Source organism: Stenella coeruleoalba, assembly GCF_951394435.1.
Source record: "Stenella coeruleoalba genome assembly, chromosome: 3".
Lineage (NCBI taxonomy): Eukaryota > Metazoa > Chordata > Mammalia > Artiodactyla > Delphinidae > Stenella > Stenella coeruleoalba.
The window spans coordinates 169,877,385-169,891,819 of record NC_137148.1 but is presented as its reverse complement, the minus strand read 5'-3'; the positions used below and the strand labels follow the sequence as shown (position 1 = coordinate 169,891,819).

Genomic DNA, 14,435 nt, shown 5'->3' with positions numbered 1-14,435 from the left:
CTCAATTTCCTGTGAATCTGTAATTATTTCAAATTTTAAAAACATTTTTTTAAAAGTAGAAAAAGCAGAACTGTATGTCTCAATACACAAAGCTCTCCAAGACATCACATACGAAGAGGTGTACAGCAGCCAAGTTATGGGAAGACCCTTTCCCCATGGTGTTTCAGAGTGTAGACACATGTGCCGCATGTGTAATGCCCTTTGAGGGGAGCCCATGCAGAGCACAGGCTTCTGCTTCGCTTACCTTGTATCTTTCTATACTACAGGTATGTTCTAATCAGGCCTGCGCTATTAGTTACTTTTTTAACATCAGAGTTATTTGGGTGGTAACATTATAGGCCTTTTTGGGTTTTCTTCTCTAGATTTCTCTGTATTTTATGATTTTCCTATAGCCCAGAGGAAAAACAGCATTAGGAACTGCTGCTTTATAGAACCCAAATGTTCATTTCAAAATTAAGTGTCAAGACCACAAAGTGTTCTTGGATGAATACTGTTAGCTCTGCACTCACTAACACAGCATTACTCTCCTCATTAACCTTTTAGTTAGAACCTTCAGCTGGATGCAGAGGGTTTTGTTTTCCAGAGTAGAAGCAGCAAAATGGACAAGCAACTAGCTTGTCCAGCAGCATGGCCCACAGAAGCGATGGAGCTCATTCTCTGATAACACGGAAGACAGTTTTAGGGTGGACTCTACTTTTCTTTTTGGTTAATTTAATAGGAGACTAGAAAAACTAAAGAAAATAAATTAAGTACTATTAGATTAACAAAAGAGTAGAACCTGCCTTCCAACTTGACAAGCCCTGGGTCTTGCCCATTCCATCCAACTTGTGAATCAATTCTCCTTCTAGAAAACAGTATAACCTATAACCTAACAGGACCGGCAAAGGGTCAACACATTTATGGGGAGCAAACACAGTTAAGTATTGTTTTGAAATAAGTTTCAGAACCTAGTTCGTGCCTGTACATATACTCTAAATAGTTAATACGCCTTTTGAGTTCTTTTTCTTAACGCTTCAAAGGTGAAACAACGTTGTTCTTATACTGCAAATCCGAGTGGTTGTTAAACCACCATCAGAACTAGCTAGACTTGAGAGGGCAGAAGCGATACTTACTCTCTCCTTTGACCTGCTTGTGGTTTTCACACTAATGACAGGCTCCCCTTTCGATTTATCCATCACAACTGTTCGTTCCATGCCTCTGCTTCCTTCAGGAGAAAACACAGCCACTTACGAAATCATGCTGACCCCCCCCAGCTCCTGACCGCAGGCAGCAGCCCCACCAACCGGGGGCTCTGGACACGCCCTCCAATGACTGCTGATAAGCTCTGGAGCCTCGGCGCCCCATCTCTCTCCCCTCTGTGATGTGAGGTCAGTGACGCCCACATGGCAACAGCAGGTCTGAGGTGGACGGGGCACCCCAACAGGCCTTTGCTCGTCTGGAATGAAGTGGTGTGATCTGTTCACACCTTACGGCGTAAACGGGAATTAAACTGCATTCTGCAACGTGGGCACAAACACGTCCCACACTCAGGCCTCCTTCACCCCCACGCTAAACCCCAGTGGCTCCAGGGATCATGCACTTCGACGTGCATTCCTCCCACAGGTTCTGGAGAGCTCTGCAAAACCCAGGCCCCTGTGCTGAGTCAGACATGGCCTGCCAGCTCGGAGGGCCCCGCGAGACAGGTGGGCTCTCCTCATTCATCTACTGCAATAAAGGCTTCCAAACTGATTTTCCCCTCAACGAAATGGTAAGCAGGCTCTAACCACCGGAACAATTACTGATTTACGGAGATTTACAATACTGAAGGAACATTTTAAAAACACGGTGCTCTTGAGACTGCTGGTAAATTACTCCAAACACTTGAGATGTAACTTGTAATGTGCCGTACCAAATTCCAAGGTTCCAGGGGGTTGGGTTGTTTCTGTTTTAAAGGGGGTGGAGGGCATGTGTGTGTGGGGGGGAGCGCACTGGTTTCACTTTTCCCCACAAAACTTTCTGTGGAGTCTCATGCAAACCTGAAGGTGCATTGCACAATAAACTTTTATAATGGGTATAGATGCTCTGAAGTTTTAGTTTTCTCTACATTTTTTTCTTTTTCTTTTTTTTTTTTTACTTTATCTGATTTTAACACAAATGCAGGAAAAACTCGATGACATACGTGCAGAACTGCATGGAATTAGTCACAGGAACCAGGACACCTCGCTCCTGCAAATCCCACATTCTATTCTACCGGAGACTCAGGAAAAGCCAACACCCAGGTCACTGAGCCACCAATAAACACAGATCCCGACCAGAGAAACTACAGATTTCTGATGTTGTGGAGAAACCCCTTTTGGCCATTTCATCACCGGAGGCTGTCCTCTAAGAGCTTCCTGCACACAGAACAGCTCAGCAAAAGGCACCAAGCCTGCTGGGCCCTCACTCCATGCAACCCGCCTGCCGCCCTTGCCGCCTTTTCCCTTCTCGTGAACACTCCACAGACTCTCATCACCTGATCTGGTGACTCGGGACCGATTGGCTGCTCCTGGTTTCAGCTCATCTTCATCTTTTTCTTCCTTTTTAATATTTTCAGGTTTTCTTTCCTCCTTCTTCTCCATCTTCTCTTCCTTCTTAATTACAGTTCTGTTTAGAAACATGGTGATCACACTTGAGGTCCTGAGATTCTCACAGGAGTAGCTCACACTCAGACTTCTACACAAAGCAAACCCGCCCGCTGCCAGTTGGAGGGAAAAAATTATTTGAAAACTGTGGTAATGATAATACCCTCTTTAGATACAGCCCCTTCCCACTTAAGTTACCTGCCACATCTAAAAACATGCCAGATGAAACTACAGGCTCGTGGGGTGTCTCCCCAAAATGCCAGATGTACCAGTGTGTAAACAGGCCCAGAAGCAGACATGAGAAACACTCCAATTATACAGGAAAGCTTGTTAAAAACTAACTTCAAATGTTTCATCTTGTATGTATAGAATATTACTTTTACGTTTTATAGGGAAAAACACTTTTTCCGAAAAGCAGAGTATAAAACAGAATGGAGATACAGTACAAGGAGGGGCGGTGCCTGCTGCAGGAAGCCCTGGGCCCCCCACCCAGACCACCCCCCCCACCGCACCTGGTAATTTCCGCACGCTTTGTGGGAGGCAAAATGGCACGTGAGGTGCCAGCAAATATGGAAACTGCTGGTGTCATTTCAACTGAAGGCAGTCTCATGCTAAGCAGTCAAACAAATCGTCGCTGCCATTCAAACGTGTCTCCCACATTCCCTACTGCTGCTTGTCCCCGGAGTTAAACTCCACACTTACAAAATGCCCATTGCGTGCCAGGGTCCAGGATGGGAAATCCAGGCCCTATGGGGTCCGCTAACAAGCACCACCTGCCCTCTCTTCCCACCACCCAGGCAGAGCTCAGGATGGCCGAGGAAACCTCTCCCAGATGCCCCTCAGCTCACACTTCCTCCCTCCTAAACTTCCACAGGATGACGCTTTAAAACTGTATCTATTTTGAGAAATATTCAATTTCAAAATGAAACAAAATAATAACTGATGGTGTCTATCAGAACTGAAAACTGTAAATGTTTGTAACATACTGCTTTCCCTTTATGACACAAAACACTCTGGACACAGCCACCCCTGTGACAGTCTCCATCCCTGTGACAGCCACCACCAGTGCCTTTACTGTCAATTGTGTGGCTCCACCTCTCCTGGCTTCACTCGCATATTCCCGTAACCATGATGCCCTACAGTGATGCTCTAGGTTTCTTAAGACTGACACAGTGAGACAGTCCTCGTGTGCTGCTCTACAATGCCTTTCACCGCATGCCCTGCCGGTTGGGCTGTGTGGACACACGCACAGATCTGGGTCCTTTTGACTGCTGAACCACAGCCCACTGTTATTTACCCGCTTCTCTTCTGACAGATTAGAGACTGCTTCCGCTCACCACCTGACTGCAAATAAACCCCAGAAACCATCTCTGACGTGCCTTTTCCACTGTTCCAGGGCAGCACCCTCTCCCTCCCAGTAGCCTTACAAAATGTCTTGAGAGGAGACCCTTCCTACTTGTTCTGGACTCCTAGACACAAATGGACTTCTTGATAACACTAATTAAGTTAAAAACCAATTTCTTTCTTTTTTTTTTTTGCTGCGCCATGCAGCTTATAGGATCTTAATTCCCCAACCAGGGTTTGAACCTGGGCCCTTGGCAGTGAAAGCACAGAGTCCTAACCACTAGACTGCCAGGGAACTCCCTAAAAAGCAATTTCTAAAAAATATATACATAGGGAAAAAAAGACCAGAAAAATAGATACCAAAAGTGTCAGCCCTGGGTAGTGGGATTATGCTTGACATCTGTGTGTGCTTTCCAAATGGCAATTACATAAAAACTCATCCAAGACAAACAACCTCTTTAGGAAAAGCTTCTCTATGTCACTTAAGCTGACTACCAAACCTAGAAATTCTTAAAAACGAAAGGTCAGGGACATCCCCAGTGGCGCAGTGGTTAAGAATCTCCCTGCCAATGCAGGGGACACAGGTTCGAGTCCTGGTCCAAGAAGATCCCACATGCCGCGGAGCAACTAAGCCCATGAGCCACAACTACTGAGCCTGTGCTCTAGAGCCTGTGAGCCATAACTACTGAGCCCACATGCCACAACTACTGAAGCCCACGTGCCTAGAGCCTGTGCTCCGCAATAAGAGAAGCCACCGCAATGAGAAACCCACACACCACAACAAAGGGTAGCCCCCGCTCTCCGCAACTGGAGAAAGCCCACGCAGCAACGAAGACCCAATGCAGCCAAAAAAAAACCCCACAAAAGGTCAAATGAGGGTGTTCAATGAAGAAGAGAATAAGATTAAAAACGAACTTTAAAACGCTCAGCCTCCTACACAAACCACTTGAAAGCAGTGTGGTTTCATTTTAAGCTCATCACCCAGTTAAGCAGCCCTGCGCTGGGGTAGCCACCCCCTGCTCGCCTCAGGCCCGGCGCTGCTCCTTTCTGAGCTGTCTCTCCTTCCACACAGAGCACAGACCTCACAGCATCGTTCCAGGGGCTGCGGAAACCACACACGCTAACTAGTGATTACACCCCCTTCCTTTCCCCATAAACATATCTCACTTTTGTGATCAGAAAATCAACATATGAAATGCATCTCGAGGTGCTAAGAATACCAAGAACTCCCAAGAGCTCCCCATGTTCCCCCAGTACAGGTTTTTAGCACTACCAACAGGATGTGTCTCTTTGGAGAAGCTGCCAATAAAATTACGATCTCACCCCTAAATACAAAAAAGCTAATCTGACATGCATTTCTCCTGGGTTTACAAATTCCAATTTGGCTACAACGAAGATGGCTAAGTACATCTTTAAAAACCAAGTTTAGGGCTTCCCTGATGGCGCAGTGGTTGAGAGTCCGCCTGCCGATGCAGGGGACACGGGTTCGTGCCCCGGTCCGGGAAGATCCCACATGCCGCGGAGCGGCTAGGCCCGTGAGCCATGGCCGCTGAGCCTGCGCGTCCGGAGCCTGTGCTCCGCAACGGGAGAGGCCACAACAGTGAGAGGCCCGCATACCGCAGAAAACAAAAACAAAAACAAAAACCAAGTTTAACTTATGAATGTAATGCCCACAGTCATGTTTATTTAACTATAAATTTTCTTACGTTTAAAAAAAAAACAAAAACTGAATTACAGTGAGACTGACATTCTCAGCAAGATTCAATTTTTAGGGTGTGAGTGGACCTAGAAATGAAAATAACCTGTGCTGACAATACAAACTCAACATAAACTATGCATTCTGAGAATAGCACCCTGTCAGGCCCGTCAACAAAGTCTACCTTCTCAAAAAAGATAAACCTACAATTTTGATAAAAGTATCAATGGGAAATGCTTGCTTTTGAAAGATCTGTCCCTGTTTTCATCTTGATTAAAGATGCAAATCACCTCCTTTATAAAGGTAGTCTCTCAGACCTGTGGTTCCCAAACTATGGTGCCAAGGTACACCAGGATGGGTGAACTCACAACTGCCCTGGGATATTTTAAATTTCTGAGGGAAACAAAGAAATACTATCTGCCAGACAACACGTCAACTACTAGCTTGTGGTCACTCGTTTCGATATTAGATCAGGCTACATTCCTTTGGATGAAACTGTCTTTGCAAAGCTGGGCTTCTGCAGTTGCTGTGATAAAATACAAGATGCACAAGGATCAATGTGGACCAGGAAATGATTCCAGGGTTTGAGAGGCCATGCAAGAGCTCAGAATGTCAAGAATGAAGTAAAAATACAGCTGACCCTTGAAAAGCATGGGGATTGGGGAGCCGACCCTCCACAGTCGAAAATCCCCATGTAACTTCATAATCGGCTCTCCCTATCCGCGGTTCCACACCTGCAGGTTCAACCAACTCTGCACCTGTAGTACTGTAGTATTTACTCCAGAAAAAACTGCCCGTGTGAGCGGACCTGAGCAGTTCAAACCCGTGTTGTTCAAACATCTTTCAGTCTGTGTTATTTTTTCAACAGATTACTAACTTGCTTGGACATAAACACTAAGCGGCAGCAAGATGCCAAAAACCACCCAAGATGTAAATAAGGAGCTGGTGACCCTGTGGCTGCCACCTGCCCTCCTCTGAAGAGAAAGGTTTTAAAAAAGCACTTTACTTTTCAACTTTGATCTCCATAGAATGATGTCTGTCAACATTAGACAATTTTTCCTTCTTCACTTCACATTCTTTTCTGTCAGACAGCTTTTTCCCAGCAGGTTCGTTTTTGGCCTAAAATACAACACAGACAGAAACAGGTTAGGGACCAGGTCTTCTGGCCTGTGAGCTCTGAGTTACAGCAGCAAGAACAGCCTCACCTTCTCAACAGAGATCATTCTTCCATGAAGCTCAGTTCTGTGGAGATGGCTGATACACTTTGTGGCCTCATCGGACGTTGACATGGTGACAAACCCATAGCATCGGGCCCCGGGACTGCGGGCATTGGTCACCACTTTGGCTCCAACAACCTTTGTGAGAAAAGGGTACTCTTATTTTCTCATGCAAATAACCACATTACGTATCAAGAACTGCTAGCAGTTAACTGATCATCAGAATCATTTCCACTTGTTTTTACTGCTCTGGAAATTGTTGTTCTTCGTAACAAGTTATTAAAGTGATTCCAATAAATCCTGACCTATCAAAATACAACTGCTTCTAAGATTAGCCCTCACAGTGACAAAATACAAACAAGAAAAGCTAAAGACAGACTTCATTAACCACAACCTGTTAATTAATCAAAAGTCCTTCCCACTCAGACCTTTTTCTCCAATTCGACTGTTCCCATGGAAAGCTACGGGGATGCTGACTCAGAAATGCACCCCAATTCGTGCACGTCCGGGCTGAGAACAGCTCTGATGTGATGCAGAGAGGGCTTCCGCTTCCAGCCAGGACAGAGTACCAAGCAGTTACCCTCCTGCCGCCTGAAACTAAAAACCCAGAGGAAATGTGGGCAACAAGGGTTTTCAGACACTGGACAGCAGGCCGCATAGGATGGTGACCCCTGCAAGGGGGTAACGCCCAAGGGGTGTCTCCTATGACTGCCCTGGCACACCACCTAGAAGTTCCAGCCAGCAACAGGGAGGAGGGAGTGAGGGGCAGCATCCCTGAACAGACAGAGCTCAGAGTCAGAGGAGATGAAGGCAGCAAGCAATCAGAATACCACAGAGGAGAGGGCTGCCCACAACCGTGCACTTGTGTGAGGTGACCACCCAGGCTAGACAGACACCCACCAGTAACGGGCAGAGGGAACAATCCCCTGGGCTCACTCAGGACCATAAACGGTTCACTGTTACCAGAGTGACCCCACCAGCCAGAGTGGAAGAGCCTGTAATTCCCGGGGACATGAGGCCGAGTACTCAGGAGTGGACAAAGCTGGCCAGAGTTAAAGGCTGCCCTAGCCTGACTGGTGAAGCCTAACAACAAGCCTCAGAAGGAGCAAGTGACTGAACTGTGACCCAGCAAACGCGCAAAAACATTTATGGGGACACAGGAAGGACCAGCACCCAACAAGGTGAAAGTTATCACGTGGCATCAAAGACAACGAGGCTAGCTAGCCAAGGAGCAGGAAAACAGGGCTCTAGCACAGAAAAGGACAAAGTCAATAGAAATGTCACAATGACAGAACTAGTGAACAAGGAGGGCCGTATCCTGTACGTTCCAGAAGGCAGAGCAACAACTGAGCACGTCAGGTAAGCACATGGAAGATGTTTAAAAATACCCAAACCGAATTTCTGAAAAAGACTACACCAGATGGGCCTGAGGACAGACAAGACAAAAGAAAAAATTAGGGAACTTGAAGAGGTAAGTAAGAAAAACCATTTGAAATGAAACTAAGAAAAAACAAAAACGAACCAGAGCAACAGCAATATGTCCTCATGGGCACGGAGCACAGGAAAAAAACTTCGCCAACGAGACCAAAGCGCAGCAGCAGCAAACTTAACTGGTGGTAAAGAGAAATCGTGAAGGCAGCCAGAGGAAGACAAGACGCACGGACACTAAGGAGCAAAGGTGAGAATGACAGCCGGCTGGCTGGAGAGGACGCAAGCGAGAAGGAGCAGAGTGGCTGTGCCACCTGGAGGAGAGCAGCCAACCTTGAATTCTATACCCAGCAAGACAAAGGCAAAGCAACAGCTTTCTCAGGCATGCATATGCCATGAGAATTCACCGTCCACAATGCTGCACTACAAGACATGTTTAAGGAGGAAGGAAAACAATACCCAGGGAGAACGTGGACAAACAAAAAGGAAGAAAAGAGCACCCCAAAATGGTAAATACACATGAGTAACTAAAAACCCACTTTTCTTTAAAAACAACTCACCAAAAAAAAAGCCAATAATGCACCGTGTGCTTTATTAAATAGAAGTAAAACGTAAGATAACGTCACAAAGCCTGGAGGAGAAAATGGCAGTGCACTGCTGTAAGGCTCTCATACTACTTGGGAACTGGTATAATGAAGTCACTGGGAGATAGACTGTGATAAATCAAATAACACCTCGAGACAAACAAACCTGGAAATACAACACACCAAAATTTATGAGATGCAGCAAAAGCAATCTAAGGGGAAAGTTCACAGAAATAAATGCCTACATCAAGAAACAAGAAAAATCTCCAATAAACAACCCAAGTTTACACCTCAAGGAACTAAAATAGAAACTAGTTACGTAGACTAGATATAGCTAGTAAGGCACAAATCATAAAAAAAACTACGCAATGCAAAATCAAGCAGATAAACAGGGACTTCCCTGGCAGTCCAGTGGTTAAGACTTCGCCTTCCAGGGACTCCCCTGCTGGCTCCGTGGTTAAGAATCCACCTGCCAACGCCGGGGACACAGATTTGATTGCTGGTCTGAGAAGATCCCACAAGCCGCGGAGCAACTAAGCCCGCGTGCTGCAACTACTGAAGCCTGCGCACCTAGAGCCTGTGCTCTGCAACAAGAGAAGCCACCACAATAAGCCCACACACCACAATGAAGAGTAGCCCCCACTTGCCACAACTAGAGAAAAGCCCACGCGCAGCAACGAAGACCCAACACAGCCAAAAATAAATTTAAAAACACCTAAAAATTTTAAAATGTTTTAAAAACAGACTTCACCTTCCAAATCGGGGGTGTGGGTTTGATCCCTGGTCAGGGAGCTAAAATCCCACATGCCTCGCAGCCAAAAAACCAAAACATAAAACAGAAACGATACAGTAACAAATTCAATGAAGACTTTAGAAATGGTCCATATCAAAAAGAAAAAAGCAATCAGGTACAAGGAATCCAAGAAGAAACAGGACATATACAAAACACAGAGCAAGAGCACAGATTTAAACCCTACCATACCAGTGCTTCCGTTAAGTGCAAACGTTCCCAGAGGACAAAGACGTGAGGATTGGGATATACAAAAAGCCTGAGGCACAGGAGCCATGGCTTCTGGCTGTGACCTCCTCTGAACTCAGTGGGTCAACGTGAACAAGTGCTCTCCTCTCTCTGGACCTCAGTGTACCCAACTGTGAGATGGTGAGGGGGATACATGCTCCCTAGGATCCCTGCAGACTTTGACATTTTCACTTCTGCCTGAAGAATGCCCCGATCTGTCCAAAGCATCCCATACAGGGCCAGAGCCTCTGCTGAGATGGATACAGATGTCAGTTCGCATATCAGAGACGAAGCTTTGCCTTCTTCCCTCTCCTCAATGAGAGGGCTGAGCTAATCATGGGGTCATTTGACCTTTCCATCAAACATTATCCTTATAAGGGCATCACTTCCGATGACAGATAAACCTAAGTGAGAGCAGATACCACAAAAAGCTCCCATGTTCCTGTCTGTGCCCTTTCCCTGCTTCCCATCCCCTACTATCAAGCTCCTCACAGAAGCCTTTGTCTGCTCATCCACTTCCAGAGCCTTGCCCCGCTGCGGGGCCTTCCTAGGTCCTGTTGCTCTGGTCCAGAGCTGAGCTCCGAGGGCCAGGCAAACTAATCACGCAGCCCTTGGCCTAAATGTCACTTCCTCAGCGACGACTGCTGAACCTACTTCCCAAATCTAAATCAGGCCTTCCTACCACACACTGATGGCACACTGTAACCTTCAATATACTTATCATAACACATTATGTATTTATTTCTTAAGCGATCTTCCACCAATGTAAGATCTATGATGTCAATACCCTTGTATCTGTTTGCTTTGGCTTTACAATCAGTGCCTGATTCTAAATAAGTGAGTGAATAGGTTAGGGCTTAATAGTGTTCTACACCCTTTGGAATGCTTCTTCTGGGTCCTGTCTGCTCATTCCCTAATCCCTTCACTAACACTTAATTGGGGAACAAGGACCTGAGCCAAGGAATGACCTGGGCAGCCAGGATGACACAGATGCCAAACCTCTGCCTGGAATCCCTGCAACTTGCTGCCGCTGAGCGGTACCTCGCCTACTTCTCTCCCGAGGGTCACTCCCCACAGGCCCCCAGCAGGCCAGGGCAGTAATTACGGCTTCTGATAAGACTATTTCACTACCTAGTTCCAAGACAACAGGATCATTCTTAAATGTTCCTCAGAAGGCTTCTGAACTGTATTACTTTCCTCCTGCTCCCGTGACCAATATATCAGTTGATATATTTAAAAAAAAATTTTTTAATTAACTTTATTTTTTTTTAATTTTTGGTCACGTGGCTTGTGGGATCTTAGTTCCCCAACCAGGGATCAAACCCACGCCCCCGGCAGTGAAAGCGGTGGAGTCCTAACCACTGGACCGCCAGGGAAGTCCCCAGTTGATTCATTTTTAAGCCACTGTCCTGTTCCAATTCTCAAACTATATACTTTAGATGGTAGACGATACATGGAGACCAACTCTTCACTTACCGTTAAGGGAATAAACCTCATCATGCCAGCTTCAAGTTTTGTACTGGCTAAAAGATAGTTTGTTCAAGAGAAGTTGGAAGCACAGCAGGGACATGTAGACTGTAGCTTTTACATACCTTCTCTGAGCAGCGTTCTACAAGCTGTCTACTCTGCCTGCCATCCACTCTCAACCAGGAAACAAGGCTTACTACCCACCACTGGCTGGGTCCCCCACCTTGGAGTTTTGGTTCTTGTTTGTTTTCCCCCAACCAGAAACAAGAACCAATACAATTAACAGCGAGTATGAAGTTTCTAAACTCTTAGATTTATTATATTTTAATGCCGAATCAAGGCACAATGACAGAAAGTCAAAGGGAGTGTACCTTTCCGTATTTGCTGAAAAGGTTCTTCAGATCTGTCGCTCGAGTTGTGGAAGACAGTCCACTGACCCACAGATTCCTTCCAGAACTACTGCTGATTCGACCTGAAGCAGGAGGGAGATGATTATGCTTTACCTCAAGACCTAACAGTAAGCTCGACCACTCCTCCTAAGATGTAGCCCTCTCTTAAACCCTGATTAAATCCAGTCTCGACTCCTCTAAGTCAAGAATTTAATTACCGCCAACAAACTGGACAGAAGACGAAAAATCTGGATCACAGACACTGAGTTTTCTTACTCGAGGAATCATCACGTCTTGTCAGTTACAAACTGAAATGGCTTCAATGATCAGCTCTCAACCAAGATAGCATTTTCTAAAATTCTATTATTCCATAGGTGGACCTGTCCTGTAATAGGACTTTAACTATTCCATAAGCAATAATCACAACAAAGGCATAAAATACAGAAGCTCATCAACATTTAAAACTAGTCTCTCAAGATACCATTAGATGATTAATTCCAGTAATCCATAATAAAACCAACTACTGTATCCAAACTGTGGATACTTGCAGGCCCCTCCCTCCCAAAATAAGGGATCCGTAGATGGCTCCCTGCCATGTAAATTAAATCATACCTTTTTCATCTTTAATGATTGGCTTTATATCTTTTTCTTCCTTAAAAGAGCTAGAGACAAAAGTTAATGTTACTCATACAGGAATAAAATGAAAGACAACTAAATCAAAGTATGATATGTGCTAAAACTGAATACCTACCAGAAAATTAGTCTGAAATAAAATTTTAACAGCACCTTTACAAGCTTATATTGGAAATCTGACCCCCCAAATACAATGGCAGATTCTTAAAAGTCAATTCGATTTAGCTGAAGATAACACTTAACAATTTAAGAGCACAACCAGAGTAGGTTGAGAAAAACAAAAGGAATTGAAATCACCCATTAAAAATACACAAAGAGAAATAAAACTTTAGAAGTAAACTACAATTGCATCAGTCTGGCTGGCCAATTGCAGAAACAACAGCTTATGTGTGTCATTAAACGACCAATGAAAAGGAGATAGCGTCTGGTCTAAAACTGAGAAAAAACAAACCTCATTTTCTGATCAGCGCCCTCACTGGCTGAGGACTCTTTAGGAGCCGGAGGGACTTCATTACAAGCTTCAAAAGCAAACTTCTTCACGTCTTCTTTGCTATCCCTGGGGTCTGGGCTTGAGGCTTCCGGGGGCGCTTCCGAGGCCTCCTCGCTACAGGCTTCCGTGTGCTCTGAGGCTTTACTACTCTGCTCAACTGGCTTCTCTAGCCCTACAGGCTCACAGTCCGTCCTCTCGCCATCGCCTGTCTGCTCCACGGGCTCCCTTTTCACTACCGCTAACAGGGTGTCTGCCTTGCTCGACTGAGCTTGTGCTGTTGACTCGCTGGCCAAATCTAAATCACCCTCCTCCGGATGGGCGCTGTCAAAAAGGTCCTCTTCCTCCGCAAGCTTTCTGTCTGGCCCCACGCTACTTGTTTCCTGTGCAAATGGCTGCTCCAGCTCGGAACCTTCTTCTTTTACTGGCTCAGATTTACAAGTTTCCCCCAAAATGTCGAGTATTTTCTCATTTTCTACGGATTTAACAGGAATAGAATGGCACAAGGTTTAATTACCAGGGAAATAAAGCAATCACAAATGTGGAACTGGCACGGCTGCCACACTAACACGAAGAGAACTGCTAGCTACACAGAGATTGGAAAACCCGCGGGTACACAAAGTTACACTGGTTACACTACCTGCGCTCCAACCGCCTGCGAGAGCAAGCCTCTACGCTACATGGAAGAGAAAAGGCCCCACAGGTTTAAACACCTACAACCGTGTGGCTGCTTCTCGACAGTCTTCATGCTTCTGTTCAAGTCTGGGTCTTCGACTTATTTTTCCAATGTCCAAGGTGTTCAATCGAACGCAACCACCATTCAAGGACAGCTCAATTTCCAAATTTCTTTGAAATTCTTTGAACGGAACAGTCCAACAGGAAAACCAGAAACTTCCGCCGGCAGGAGATAAACGCAGTCCGGAAGGGGAACAACACGTTGGAAATTTTCATGAAGAAAACTGTTTCCTCTTCTGGAATCCAGTCACTTCTCAGGCTATAAGTGCCCTGACCACCGCTTTATCCTGCCTTAACTGCATTAATCAAAATGACTGCAGCAAATATCACAAGATCTGTTTCATGTGTAGAAACACATGGAAGAATCGTGGGGTTGGGGGGAATTACTTAAATGCCACTGTACGTGGTTAGAGAGATGAAAGTAATCACTACATCTCACCAAATGTATTTGACCTCCAGAAACCAGAACGGTACTTCCACAGATCTGGTGATATGAATGGGTTTCCAATCTCTGATCCTTGTACGATCTGGATTGTCCACCATTAAAATAATTTACAACACCATAAACAACTTAAAATATATAGACAGCTTAAAAAATACAGTGGGAAAACTTTCAAACCATAACTGTTGTGTCTCTCTTATCAGTACCTGGCTCCAATAGAGGTTCTTCAATATCCTATTGAAAAGGAAAGACAAAGAAAATCCACAAAGCACTTTAAAAATCGGACAGATTCCCCTAGCAGATACAACTTTCAATCAAGTATGAATAAATGCTTGTTCCAAACAAGTTTCTCCACTCAAAACAAAGTATTCCATTCTACAATAATTCAATGACAA

General features: G+C 45.3%; 1 protein-coding gene across 2 annotated transcripts in view; it reads right to left on the bottom strand.

Moving 5' to 3' along the window:
• SAFB2 (scaffold attachment factor B2) overlaps positions 1–14,435 on the bottom strand; it is a 33,910-nt gene that overhangs the window by 10,711 nt on the left and 8,764 nt on the right. The window contains exons 6-13 of one of the 2 annotated variants that reach the window (XM_079917507.1): positions 14,247–14,274; positions 12,828–13,338; positions 12,356–12,405; positions 11,726–11,826; positions 6,846–6,995; positions 6,647–6,759; positions 2,492–2,622; positions 1,113–1,204 (exon numbers count right to left, since the gene is read on the bottom strand). In XM_079917507.1, the coding sequence (XP_079773633.1) occupies positions 1,113–1,204; positions 2,492–2,622; positions 6,647–6,759; positions 6,846–6,995; positions 11,726–11,826; positions 12,356–12,405; positions 12,828–13,338; positions 14,247–14,274 (1,176 nt within the window). The remainder of the gene's footprint in view (positions 1–1,112; positions 1,205–2,491; positions 2,623–6,646; positions 6,760–6,845; positions 6,996–11,725; positions 11,827–12,355; positions 12,406–12,827; positions 13,339–14,246; positions 14,275–14,435) is intronic. The other variant, XM_079917508.1, reaches the window with a different exon arrangement.